The sequence below is a fragment of the Zalophus californianus genome, chromosome 8, assembly GCF_009762305.2.
Source record: "Zalophus californianus isolate mZalCal1 chromosome 8, mZalCal1.pri.v2, whole genome shotgun sequence".
In the NCBI taxonomy this organism is placed as follows: Eukaryota; Metazoa; Chordata; class Mammalia; order Carnivora; family Otariidae; genus Zalophus; species Zalophus californianus.
This window is the reverse complement of record NC_045602.1, coordinates 48,404,017-48,418,172: the sequence shown is the minus strand read 5'-3', so window position 1 is coordinate 48,418,172 and position 14,156 is coordinate 48,404,017. Positions and strand designations below refer to the sequence as shown.

Below are 14,156 nucleotides of genomic sequence, written 5' to 3'. Positions count from 1 at the left end.
CTCAGGGTCGGGAGATCAAGCCCTATATCGGCCTCTATGCTCAGCCTGGAGTCTGCTTGAGAGTCTCTCCCTCTCCCTTTCCAACCATCCCCCAGCCCCTGCTCAGGCATGTGTGTGCTCTAAAATAAATAAATCTTAAAAAAAAAAAAAAAAAGAAATAATTTGCTCAAAGTTGCACAAATATTTATTGAGCACTCATAGTATTAGGCACGGAGGGATAAACACTGAATAGTTAGTAATTCTTGACCTCATGGAGCATATATTTTAGTGGTACAGCCAGAACCCAAATCCAGGACTTTTGACCTCAAGAACAGTATTTTTTAATTAGTTTTGTTTTAAATCTATTTATTTGTTTAAACTTTACATTGACACACCTATGTCACAGTTACTATAAAATTAAAGGTAAAATATGGTCCCCTCAAGTGGCCTGTAAAATGTGGAAGGTGTTTAAAAGGAAAAGAACATAACAGAAGGTATAGTATGTTGAACAGTGGCCTCACAAAAGATATGTCTATGTCCTAACCCCCAGAACCTGTGAATATGACCTTATTTGGAAAAAGGGTCTTTGTGGTTTTAATTAAGTGAACTATCGCGAAATGAGAAATCTTGGATTATTCAGGTGGGCCCTAAGCCCATTGAGAAGTATTCTTATAAAATAAGACTAGAGGCACAGAGAAGGCCATATAAAGGAGAGAGAGAGGGGGGTTATGCAGTCACAAAGCAAGGAACACCTGGGGTGACCAGAATTTGGAAGGCAAGAAAAGATTCTCCCTTAGGGCTTTCAAAGGGAACACAGCCCTGCTAACACCCTGCTTTTGGACTTCTAGCCTCCACACCTGGGAGAGAATAATGTGTCTTGTTTTAAGCCATCAAGTTTGTGATAATTTGTTATAGCAGCCACAGAAAATTAATACAAATGGTATAAAAAAAATTACTACCTCTGTGATTTTAACTGCTTTCCTCATTTGCTGCTGTTCCCAAATATCTTGATTTTCATCTTCCTGACTTTCTTCACTTGTTTCTTCATTTCTGGGTGCTAGGAATAAAAAAAAAAAAATTCATGAATAGTCCATATTTTTCCATTCTAATAGCATCAGCTAACATTTTTAGGGGGTTTATAACTTGCTGGCTTAGCAGCTTTACATGTGTTAACTTATTCTTCACAATAATTCTAGGAAGAAAGCACTATTATCACTTTTTTTTTATAATGAGGAAACTCCTATCAGGAAGTTAAATAATTTGTCTGAGGAATGTGCTGAAGCCGAGTCTTGAATCTGGGAATCTGTACTCATCATCAAACTGTCCCACTGAAAACACTACAGTTTCACACATGGGAAAAAAAAAAACTTGGAAAAAATGAAACATTTGGTATTCCTTATCAGAGATTATTAATTCCACCTTAGAATCTAAATACTGAGGGGCACCTGGGTGGCTTGTCTGCCTTTGGCTCACATCATGATCCCAGGGTCCTGGGATCGAGCCCCGCATCGGGCTCCCTGCTCAGTGGGAAGCCTGCTTCTCCCTCTTCCACTCCCCCTGCTTGTGTTCCCTCTCTTGCTGTGTCTCTCTGTCAAATAAATAAATAAAATCTTAAAAAAAAAAAATCTAAATACTGAAAAATAATTTCTGGGTTATAAGGAAACCAAAAGTCTCATTCTGAAAAATTATTATTTGAAGTAACAAAAGTTTTGGTAAAACATATTGTTTATAAATGTGAAATGTAAAAATAGTCCTTTGAGACCTAAGGATTATCAGTAGAGGAAATATTTTATTAGAGCAGGGGAGATTTTAATAAATGACAGCTAAAATTCCTGTAGATGCTTCCATGTTAAAAAAAATCTTTATAAAGGTGAGAATGAAAATTTTCAATATCAAAAATAAGATTCTGTACAATTTTTTTTAACCTGTCAAAAAAGATCAAGTGGAGGTCAGATAACAGTAAATGTTATTACAATTTGATAGTAATATTTTAATAGACATGTCTTTCAGAGACTATGATGTCATTGACCAAATTGGTATTAAATAAAAACCAACTTCTAACACTTTTAAAGTATGAGACACTACATTATGTTTTTATGGAGATTTTAACATATTATATTCAAGTGAAAAATCCCTTAATATTAATATATTGTAAATAAATTAAGTATGTACTTGTTTCTTCAGCCATTCTTTGTTTAAGGGTTTGAGGCTTTGGGGTAAATGGTATTCTCTTTTCATGGTCGTCAGGCTCACTCTCAGAATCTTCATCACTGTTTTTCTTCATCCCAGGGATGGCAGAGGTATGTTTTACATCCAAAGAGATATAGTCATCTTGGGCCCTGGCCAATTCACGTTTTCTGCGGGCTGCCTGAATAAAAGCTGCATCAGGGATATTTACTGAAAGAAACAAAGAGGAAGACAATGAAAAACAAACACCAACAGAAATACATATCCTCATTATTTAAATAAAATAAAAAAGCAGTGTCTTTCCAATCTTTTTCCTATTCTGATACAAATGTAACTGCACAGCTCAAAATCTACATCATAAGAAAATTACTTTTGTAGAGATTAAATATAAATTAGAAAATGAACCTAATCTAGAAGTATCAGAAAATATACTGATACCACTTCAATTTATCTTTTAGCTCTCTTATTCATCAGCTGTTGTTGCTGGCTTTTAGTTGAGGACTATTTCTCATTTCTAGAAGCTCTGAGATTGTGAGGTTTGGGATGTCGAGACTGCTGAGCATGGAGTTGCTTTAGTCAGTCAGAACTGTAGAGGTTAGAATGATGGGGGATAGACCAGTCTGACTCACAAAGAGGGAGAGGATGCCCCTCCCCTTAGGGCACCCAGGCATATAGGGAGCGAGAAAGAGACTAAAACCAGCACACAACTAAGTCAGCCTCCAAGGTCCTGTGGTGATTTCCACATGAATAAATATAAGAAGTTAAAAAGTGTAAAGAAAATAATCAGGTTCATTAACTAGGTGAAAAATATTTAAGTGACATCTTTTAGTACAGGCTTTAGTTTTTCTTTATAGAGTATAAACCATATTAATGGGTACTCTTCTAATTCAAAACAAGTTTCTTCATGCATGATCTAAGCTGAAACTGATCTTTACTTTCTGGAAAAAAAATAGTTTCTTAAGCAAAATACCAAGGTAAACAAAATGGTAAAAGAAATTTTCACTATTCCAAGCACTTCAAAATGTTAATTAGGGATGTTAAGTTATCAAAGCTCAAGTAAAAGGTTCTAAACTTAACCATAAACTGTTCCAAATTCTTTGAGAAATAAAAAGATGTCCTATGCCTGGAGATGTGGAAATGTTCCAACTTTTGAAACAGAAAAAAAATATAGAAATTATGGACCAATATGCTTGACATTGGTGCTAAGGAAAACAAGTGCTTGAATTATGAAACAGTAACAGGTGATCAGTAAAAACCAACATATGTTCACTAAGAACAAGGAATATCAGGGGTGTCTGGATGGCTCAACAGGCTAAATGGCCAACTCTTGGTTTCGGCTCAGGTCGTGATCTCAGGGTCATGATATTGAGCCTGCATTGGGCTCTGTGCTCAGCACAGTCTGCCTGAGATTCTCTCCTTTTCCCTCTCCCTCTCCCCACACCAGTGTGTGCTCTCAAATAAATAAATAACATCTTAAAAAAAACCAAACAAGGAATATCAAATCAAGTGACTTACTTTTTATAGACCAGTACTAATATATAGATTAGTATCAGGGAAATAATACAGGTCAGATGTTTCTTCATCCTCCCAAAGAATTTAACAGTTGCATGTTTTCCTTGTGGATAATGTTAAAATGTGTGTGTGTGGAGGGGGGACATCACATATTGCATAGGATTAACTTGTTGAATAATTACTCCAAAAAAAATGTTGATTATGAAGCATTGTAAGGATCTGCTAAGGGCTCTGTGGTTCCTCTTGCCTGGTTTAATGATCTTAATGTGATGTGAACGAAGATAAAAAGACATGTCCTTAAAGCTGGGAGGGGCATGTCTAAATATAACTTAAAGCAGAATTAAGACTCAAAACCTTCACAGCAGGTTACGCCAGCATTTCTTTCTTTTTTTTTTTTAATTTTATTTATTTATTTGACAGAGACACAGCGAGACGAAACACAAGCAGGGGGAGTGGTGGAGGGAGAAGCAGGCTTCCCGCTGAGCAGGGAGCCCGATGTGGGGCTCGATCCCAGGACCCCGGGATCATGACCTGAGCCGAAGGCAGACGCTTAACGACGGAGCCACCAGGCGCCCCAACACTAACATTTCTTGACGCTTGTTGCACATCAGAGTCACCTGGGAAACTTGATAATCTATTGGTACCTAAGACCCCCATCCGAGATTCAGATTCAGTTGATCTGAGGTGGAGCTGAGCAGCACTATGTTTTTATAGACCTCTAGGAAATTTTAATGTAAAATGATGATGTACTTAGGTTCAAATACTCAAGTGTATGAATACAAAAGCAGAAATGTAGGAAGTGTAAGTGATTCATCTGCAAATGACCTGATGGGGTTTAACAAATCACAGGCAACAGACTCACTGGCAAAGTACTAGTGCTACATAAAGCTACCAATAAAGAAAAAGGTTCAAGACAAGAGTTACTATCCTGTCCTGTCTACACCCAGCATTTAGCTCTCAGCGACACTGGCCAAACGTGGAATGAATAACGTTAGCATACTGCTTGATAATATAAACACGCAGATCTATAAGCTAAATAATTTTCACATACATCATCTTATCTAAGGAGTACAGGTTAACATCATGCCCCGTGTGTAACATGCTGCATCTGCAACATCTCAAGGCAGATATTCCACTACTGGATCATTCTAACAGTTCCACTGTTTGAACAAAAAACAAATGCACTCCCTCATCCACAAACCAATCCCCAAACTTCTCACATTCCTTCATCTTTTCTTCTCCAGAAGAAAGAAAAACAGGACAAATTTTCAACTTTCAGTGTTTCTGAAATGAGCTTTGGGGAGGGACAATTCTTCACTGTGCTGAACTGCCCTGTACTCTGAGACACATGTCATTTCTTGCCTCCAAGGCACTACATGCCAGCAATACCTCTGTCACGACAATAATTAAAAACTATCCCACGGACTGGCAAACAATGTCTTCTCTCCTTAGATGTGCAAGGCTGCCAACACTTTACAACTACTGGCTTATCCTGTCTAATCCACCATTTTCTAAAGCAGCACTGTACAATACAGTGACCACAAGCCATATGTGACCATTTAAATTCAGCCAAATTAAAAATCCAGTTCCTTAGCTGCACTAGCCAGCCACATTTCAAGAGCTCTACAGCCACATGTGGCTATGGGCTAATATACTGGACAATGAAGATATAAAACTTTTATATCATCGCAGAAAGTTCTATCGGACAGCACCATTATCTCCAGTCTAGACAAGGCAATCACTCATCTACCAGGCTTCAATTCTTAATACTGGTTTCATCATTAAGTATTTCTGTACCTCGTGAACTTGTATCACAAAAAAATTACAAGAGCTACTGGTTCTTGTTATTTAATAAGTTAATGAAGCACTTTCACTATATTACAAGTCTTTTTTTTTTTTTTAAGATTTTATTTGAGAGAGAGAGATATCATGGGAAGGGGGGAAGGGCAGAGGGAGAAGCAGACTCCCCGCTGAGCAGGGAGCCTGATGCGGGACTTGATCCCAGGACCCCGGGATCATGACCTGAGCCCAAGGCAGACGCATGACTGACTGAGCCACCTAGGTGGCCTATTTCCAGTCTTTTAAAAATGTATTTAAACAATTACATTTCAAGTTAATTTGTTTCTTTTATAAAGCTACATATTTTTATTTTCTCAGAAGGGGTCTCAGACTTCATGGGACTGACAAGTTCAAAGCACAAAACAAGTTACAAACCCCCGAGCTTGAGTAACAGGCCAGAGAAATACTTTCAGCTTTCAGAAATTAGCGGTCACAACCTCTAAACTCTGTTACTGTAATGCAAAAGCAGCCACAGACAATATATAATTGAATGAGAGTGGCTGTGTTTTAATAAAGATTTATCTGCAAAAGCATGTGATGGGTCACATTTGGCTCACAAGTGGTAATTTGCCAACCACTGAACTGGTTTATCTTTCCAAAACACAAAAATAGTCATGCCATTTATTTGCATAAAATTCTCCCAAACTCTATATTGTCTGACTCCAATTTGTCTGTTTTTGTTGTTCCTCCTTCTTAAACTCCAACCAAATATTTTCATTTCAACAACTATTTTTAGTTCTCTGCATATGCTATGTTAACTTCCCTAGAGTTTTACATTTGCTATATCCTATACTAGAATCATCCTTGGTAACAAATTCTTACCATCCTTCAGATACTGGCATGAATCACTCAGTATAGCACAGTGCTTAAGAACAAAGGTTCTGAAGCAGACTGCCTGGGTCTGAATCCTAGCTCTGCCTCTTATAAGCTGTCTGACCTTGCACGTGGCATGTAATGGAAAACAGCAGTTAATTTTGGCACTTTGACAATCATTGGTAATGACTTACTTGCTCCATACTTCACTAGAGCTGTGTTATCAATAATAAGAATCACTGGTATAGAAAATACTGATACTAGAAATAAAGTTAATCAAAATTACAAAATTTACTAACCTATTGATGAAAATTCTTCTTCCAAAGAGCTAGAGCTGTTGGATGATGAACTCTGATCATCCTTACTTTCTGAGGAATGAGGTGCTTCACCCTCTTCATCTGTTGAAAGATCAACCACTCTGGATTCTAACAGGACATTTTTTTAATACAACAAGAAAGAGTCAAGATAGTGGAATTAATAACTGAAATTCTACACAACACATAGCATTATACATGTACAGTGTTTTAATTTTTCTCCATGTATTTAAAGTATATATACAGATCTTTCTCCGTTTCCCTTCTTTCTGAAACCAATGGATGATCTAATAAGTGTATAGATCTACTTATCTAATAAAATATTCTCTTAAAAGATGCAATGAGAAAAGGGAAGGGAACAGTAGAGAAAAAAAGCATCAAAAAGTGAAGGAAAATTTAACACAAAAAAGAAAAATAGTGGTAGTGAATAAGTTCAAGATGAAAAAAACAACTGAATGTACACTTACTATATGCTACATTTAAATCTGTTTTACAAGGTCTATTTCACACAATTACAGAATTTCACAATTCTATAAAGTAAGTGCTATTATTGATGGGGACATTAGGGATTGGAGAGGCTAAATAACATGTCCAGTGTCACAAAGTTACTAAGTGGAGAAGCAGGGCTTTCAATCTAATTTTATTCACCTCTGAAATTTAGACTATGCCATATGTCAATGGCTGGTGGCAAGTAGTACTGTAATGAGCACTGTGGTCTCCATTAAATAACGGATCTCTTTGTTTCCACTACGTGATTTTGGGAAGGAAAGTCTGTCCATAATCTATTAAGCAAAGATAACATTAAGAGATAACACCCATAATGGTGTTAAGGGTGTTGTGAGAATTGAATGAACAAAATGTGAAAGAATTCATGGTATTATTGACAAGAAAGGGCTGGCTAGTTTATAATTATTTTGTATTTTTTATGAACAACTTTAAAACTTAAGATTACATAAATAGTACTCTTTACCTTAAAAATGTCCCTTAATTAATAGACCTATAAAGAATTTAAAAAATCTGAAGATCAAAACTTAGAACACAAAGTAATATAACTACAAATTATATCTTTCTTTGCTACTAGTTATGACAATTCCTACTTGCTGTCAAAGTGGATTAACACCAGAGCAGTGGTTCTCAAGAGCATCTGCCATCAACCCCCGGAAATCCCTAGGACCCTTTCATAGGGTATGTGAGTTCAAAACTACTTTCATCACAGTATTATGTTATTTGCCCTTTTCAGTCTGTTGCTATTTACATAATGAAGCAAAAGCAGTGGTGGGTAAAACCCCTGGCTTCTTCGTATGAATCAAGACAGTGACAGCCATTGTATTCATCACCATGCATTGCCAGGAAAAAAACAAAAAACAAAAAACAAAAAAGTTGTACTTACCATCCTTAATGAAGCAATAAAAAGTTATTAACTTTATTAAATCTTGACCTTTGAGTACACATCTTTTAAATATTCTGTGGGACAAAATGGAAGTGTGTATAAAGCACTTCTGGGGCATACTGAAACACAATGGTTGCCTCACTGAAAAGCATTTATACGATGAGTTACAAGTGGAACTACCCACTGTCTTCAAGGAGCAACACTGTTTTACTTGAAAGAATGACTGACAAACTCTAGTTATTCCTACATGTATAGCTGACAAATTTTCTCAAAAATGAACAAAGATGTGCCTATCACTTCAAGAATTTTGGAAAACTTAACATCCTGCTCTGTGAACTTAATATCTTTCAGTCACTTAACGACTGATGATTATCAGAAGTAACGCAGTGACATTAACAGATTTTTTTTTTTGGATATTATATAATAAAATGTACCAACATTTGCAAACTCAGTGAACCAATACTTTCCAATAGTCAATGCATGATGTTACCAATCATGCATGGGTAAAAGATTCATTGAGGTGCAAACAGACCAATGGATTTTAATGTAATGGAGTATAAAAAAACTAACAGGTATGGTTTCAGCTGCCATGTTGCAAACTACCTTTAAGAAGCTACTATTTGTTGATCTTTGTTGTAATATCAAAGCAGAACACACTCAATTATCTAAAAAGGCTATTAGGTATTCCTATTACACCACATACATCCCTGTGGTTTTCTTTTCATATTTCATATGAAACAATGTATCACAAGAGACTGAATGTGGAAGCTGCTTTGAGAAGTTAGCTGTCTTCCATGAAGCCAGACATTAAAGATTTGCAAATTGAAAACAATGTCACTCTATTTTCTGGAAAAGTTCCCCCCCCCACAAAAATGTTACTTATCCTTACGTGTAATGATTTAATTTAGAAAAAAGTGAATAAAAGTTTATCTTAATTTCTAACACGGTAAATATCAATAGATATAATACACAGAAACAAAAGCTCTCTGGGATACCATTATAAAGGGGATACTAAGACCAAAAAGTTTTGAGAACCACTGTTTTAGAATGCAAGCAAAAAGGCAATTCCTGGGGGCGCCTGGGTGGCTGAGTTGGTTAAGTGGCTGCCTTAGGCTCAGGTCATGATTTCAGGGTCCTGGATAGAGTCCGCACGGGGCTCCCTGCTGGGGGGGGGCTGCTTCTCCCTCTGCCCCCCCCCCGCCCCGTGCTCTGTAATAAAATCTTAAAAAAAAAAAAAAGGCAACTCCTGGCCTCACTTCTCCCTATTAAGGTTTGACCAGGTGACTTCCATAGAGTAGAAAAACATAAGTCTTCAAAGCTTTAGACAAACAGAAGGTCATAATTAAGAAACCACCAAAATCACTTGTACTAAAAATAGTGGGGTAGAAAAAAAATTTTTTTACCTGAATACTAATCGAAAACTGCATTTTTATTAAGCTCCAATTCAAACTAGAACACGTTTTATGTAAACAAGCTTAGGCTCCTTAAATTCTGTAAAAACGAAAGGGTACTTCAAAACTATTACATTGTACTTAACGCCATTATTGGTACCGTCTACAGCGTCGTCAACCCATTGTGTTACTTAGGGACATAGTGGATTATTCTCATCTCCGTTCTTGCAAATAACTGATGAAAAACAAAACAAGCAAAAGAAAACGTCCCATGTGTCTGTCACCTAGATTCTTCTAGTGTATTATCCTGGTTAAGTGTTTTCTAGAAAAATAACTGGGGCTGTTTCCAAAAGTACATAAAACTTTCCCCTACCTAAAAGTATCAGGATTTTTTTTTTAAACTTCTGTGACGATTCAGATTCTTCACAAATGGCAAGTACTGCACTAAAGCTACAACTCGTGAGAGTTCACCTGATGGTGCAAGCACAGACGAGTCACAAACCATACAGGATTCTTTCTGGTCTTCCCCCCTCACCCCCCACCGCGGACTTGCGGGCTGCGGGCGAGTGCTCGAAGTGGGCTGTCTTGTTTATTGTCGCCGCGACTGCTCTCGGTCAGCAGCGGGTCACAGGAACCTCCGGAGAAGCCCGGGGGCCTCCTCCCCCCACCCCACCTCGCTTCACCTCCGGCGGACCCCGCCCTGCCTCACCTGGGACGCCCGCGCCGCCTTCAGCGCGCGGAGCCGCTGCCGCGACGCGCCGGGAACTTGCCCACACCCGGCCCCGGCCCCGGCCCCGAACACGCCGGGCCGTCACCTCCACGCGTCCCCCTCCAGAAGGCGGCCCTTCCTCCGTAAGGCCCGGGGCCGCCTGCTCCTCCGGCGCCCCGGGTTCAGAAGACGGCTCTTCGGCGCCGTCGCTGTCACTAGAGTGGGCTCGGCGCTGCCGGAAAGTCCTCTTCGGCCTGTAAGCCATGGCCGAGGCCCTGCCGCCTCGCGCACGTCCTCTTCCGGCCCACGCCAGACGAGTCTCCGGCGTCCACCCCGGGGCGCGTTCCCGCCTATACGGTCTTAAGACCGTCTGCGCGCGCCCGGTCCGCGCGCCGTCCGCGCCCCCTTCGCCCTGCGCATGCGTGCTCTGTCCCTTTCGATCTGGTCTATGGAGTTGTGTTTCAGGGCTGGGGCTTGGAGTTGCTAAGTGTTCTCTTTCCGAGGCCAGGTTGTGCTGGTGGCGATTCGTTGTGGAGAGAGTCCGGCAGACTCCTGGAGCTGAGTGCCACGGAGAGCATCACTCACAGGTTCTTGTGCAAACCCTATCTAGGAATCAGGCACTATACCTACATCCTAGACTGGAACCCGATCTGCTGTCTTCTACCTTCTGAAGAGAGTAAAATTCTCTCCAACCAAGAATTAAACAAAAAATGAGAAGAGTGTGTGTGTTTGGGGAGATTGCTTCTGAAAGCTAAAGAGTAAAATCTACACATAAATGATCGATGCACAAGAAAGCAAAAATCAAATGATTGCTCTAGGCGGCCAGGTTTTAACAGAGCCTGGTTAAATGCTTTGGCCCATCAGAAAAAAGTGTTTATGAGAAAAGGGGGTGTTGTTTAGAAAGACGTGCAGTGGTAAGAAGGACGGCAAAAACCGTGGGAAACTTGGACTGGATTCATTAAGCACTGCTGAGAGAGGAAGCCTTCACCGTGGACTGAGTTCTTGGTCTCCTTGGTAAAGCCCATTCTTAACTTGGATGCCTCTGACCATATCCGTCTGAAGCAAATAACCATTCCGTTCACTTAAATTCTCTTGCTGGTTTTGGCTGCATGCTCCACAAAGTTTCAGTTCGTGCTTTAAAGTTCAGGAAGACTTTCCAAGAGGTTCATAAAAAGAATTGTTTTAAGAGATCAATTTCTAGATGCTCACCTCCCTCTGTATGTAGCTGCCTGAAAATCCCTACATTCATGCAGCGCTCTGCCGATATAATCTTCTCTCCCCTTACAAAGAAGAGACGTAATTTGCTGTCCATCCTGAATGTACTACAGTACATACACCCACGTGTAAAAACTCCTGCACATCTAAAATTTTATTGTCAGGTTGAGAATAAATACCTCTAAACTCAATAGTTCTGCTGGAAATCAGACCATTTCCAGTGTCTTGCTTTCAATAACAATGGAGAACCAACTCCTGCTTTCAGTTGACCACTCAAAATAATTTTGGAGTATGAATCACTGATTTTTGCAGAGTTCAGACAGAGTTCTAAGAATTGAACTAAGAATAGGGGTAAACACACCCCTTCATATGTGGAAAGTTTTCTCAGTGCCTATATAATGTAAAATAAAAGCATAATAATGCAATTAACAATGAACACTATACCATTTTAGCAATAAGTAATAGCTGTCTTTGGATGTATGAACTAATGTGTGTGGGAAGACTATCTTTGTTATTATGAGATGCATTCCCAACAAAAATGTTCTTTTGTCAAAAAAGTTGAGATTTATTTTGATGTATTTATAGTTGTGTTGATCAAGTGCGTTGAAGCCCACCCCCCTGAAGGCTACCAGGAGGACACTAAGTCAAATAAAGTTCATTTAGCTTGTCTCAGGAAAGGAACGCACAGACCAAAGAAACTATGGTGTTCCTTAGTAAGAGGGAGTTGAGTGGAGCTTATTACAGAATTTGGGTTTGTGCTACATTTTTTTTCTTTTCAAGTTTTTATTTAAATTCTGGTTAGTTAACATATAGTGTGATATTAGTTTCAGGTGTAGAATTTAGTGATTGAACACTTCCATAAAACAGTCGATGGTCATCACAAGTGCCCTCCTTAATCCCCATCACCTATTTCACCCATCCCCCTACCCACCTCCCCTCTGGTAACCATCAATTTGTTCTCTATAGTTAAGAGTCTGTTTCTTGGTTTGTCTCCCCTTTTATATCCCCTGTGTTTGTTTGTTTTGTTTCTTAAATTCCACTTATGAGTGAAATCCTATGGTATTTGTCTTTCTCTGACTGACTTATTTTGCTTTGTGCTAGGAGATTTTTAAGGAGAGCTAAGGGAAGCAGGGCCAGATTTGAATTGCATAATGTCAAGAAGTTGGGAAAGTTCAGCAGTTGGGTACCTTTGTAACTTTGTTCAAGAAGTGGGAGGAACAGGAGGAGACTCTGGGGTTGGAGTGTCATTACTAAGGGGGAGTCACTCAGAAGTAATTCTTGCAGTGGCAGTGTGGTCTTGACTTCTAGCTGAGTTGATTTTCACTTTCTCATTATTAAAATTATGAAGACAACTCAATCCAGGATAAAAAAAATTAGAGCTTCGTAATCACAAGAAATTTTATATATATATATAAAATTTTATATATATATATAAAACTCAAACACACATATATATAGTGTATACACACCATACATACTTTTATAGGGAAGTATACATTGATCAATAAAAGACTTTCAAGCATTAACTATATTTCATCAGATGAAATGTTGTAGGTGATAAGAATATATATTTGAGGAGAAAAAGCAATGATGTCAAGGGTTTGTGCATTTTTTAAATGGATGATGAGTATTAAATAGGTTTGGTATTTAGATTACATTAGATACATTTAAATGAATGACAGAACACATCTATTTTTTTTGTATGCTTTCTTTTTGCCTGTCACTCTTACACATATCACATGAAATTATGAATGTTAATGAATCAAAATGACTCCATGGTAGCTCCTCAATAAATGGTAATAGTTATTATTTTTTCTAGATCACAACCTTAAACCTTTTTTTAACAGCCACATTTTCTATTGTCTTCATTCCTATTTCCTTTTCTTTCTTCCCAAGTTTGAAGTTACATTATTCCTAGTTTTTTAGTGTTAGCCTGGAAATCTTAACATATGTATTTAACTTAAAAACTCCCTATGATCAGTATCTTTAACCTCTTCCCAAACAACGCAAGGACCTGAGAACATTTGAACTCCAACTACTCACCTTCCAATTTATATGCTATTGTTACTGGGGATTTTAACTGTAGTTTCATTTTATCCCTGTAAGTTAGACATTGTTGTCTTTATTTTCTTTGACATCAGTATTCAGATTTAGCACCATGTTTACAATTTCCTTTGCTCATCATTCCTTCTTGAATTTTAGACTTCTTTTAAGGTAATTTTTCTTCTTCTTGAACTATTTCCTTTAGAAATCACTATTGGTAGAAACTTGTTTTTGTTTGTCTGCAAAGGCCTTTATTTACTCTCATTCTTGGAAGATTGTCACTGATGCTAGAATTCCGTGTTAGCAGTTATCTTCTCAGCGCTTTGAAGATATTATTCCACTGTCTTCTGTCTCTTCTCATTGAGGTTGAGAAATCAGTTGTCAGCCTAAATGTCATTCTCTGGAAAGCAATTTACCTTCTGGGTATACTCTAAAATAATTTACCCTTGGTGTTCTGTAGTTTCATTTTGATGTGTCTAGGGGTGAATTTTATTTATCCCTCTTGGGATTCATTAGGTATCATAAATATAATGATTGTATTTCATCGATTCTTGACCACCACTTCTTCAAATATTGTCATATTCCTGTTTTCTCTATTATCTCCTCTTGGAACATCAATTAAAGGTACACTGGGATCTTTTTACTCTATTCTAGGGATGGGCAGACTATAACATATGGTCCAAATCTGGCCTGCTGCCTGTTTTTGTAAAGGAAGTCTGATTAGCATCCAGCCATACCCCTTCATTTACATATCGACTACAGGC

The 14,156-nt window shown here is 38.3% G+C and overlaps 1 protein-coding gene across 10 annotated transcripts in view; it reads right to left on the bottom strand.

Moving 5' to 3' along the window:
* GCFC2 (GC-rich sequence DNA-binding factor 2) overlaps nucleotides 1–10,453 on the bottom strand; it is a 47,655-nt gene extending 37,202 nt beyond the window's left edge. For 7 of the 10 annotated variants that reach the window (XR_003524717.2, XR_003524716.2, XM_027622610.2 and 4 more), the window contains exons 1-4: nucleotides 10,135–10,453; nucleotides 6,630–6,755; nucleotides 2,152–2,376; nucleotides 939–1,036 (exon numbers count right to left, since the gene is read on the bottom strand). Coding sequence is in view for 8 of the 10 variants with exons in the window: in XM_027622610.2 (XP_027478411.2) it covers nucleotides 939–1,036; nucleotides 2,152–2,376; nucleotides 6,630–6,755; nucleotides 10,135–10,399 (714 nt within the window). In the remaining 2 variants the exon portion in view is untranslated. Of the gene's footprint in view, nucleotides 1–938; nucleotides 1,037–2,151; nucleotides 2,377–2,571; nucleotides 2,748–6,629; nucleotides 6,756–10,134 lie in introns of those variants that run through there. The other 3 variants (XM_027622613.2, XM_027622611.2, XM_027622612.2) reach the window with 3 other exon arrangements.
* Between the last annotated feature and the right edge of the window lie 3,703 nt (nucleotides 10,454–14,156).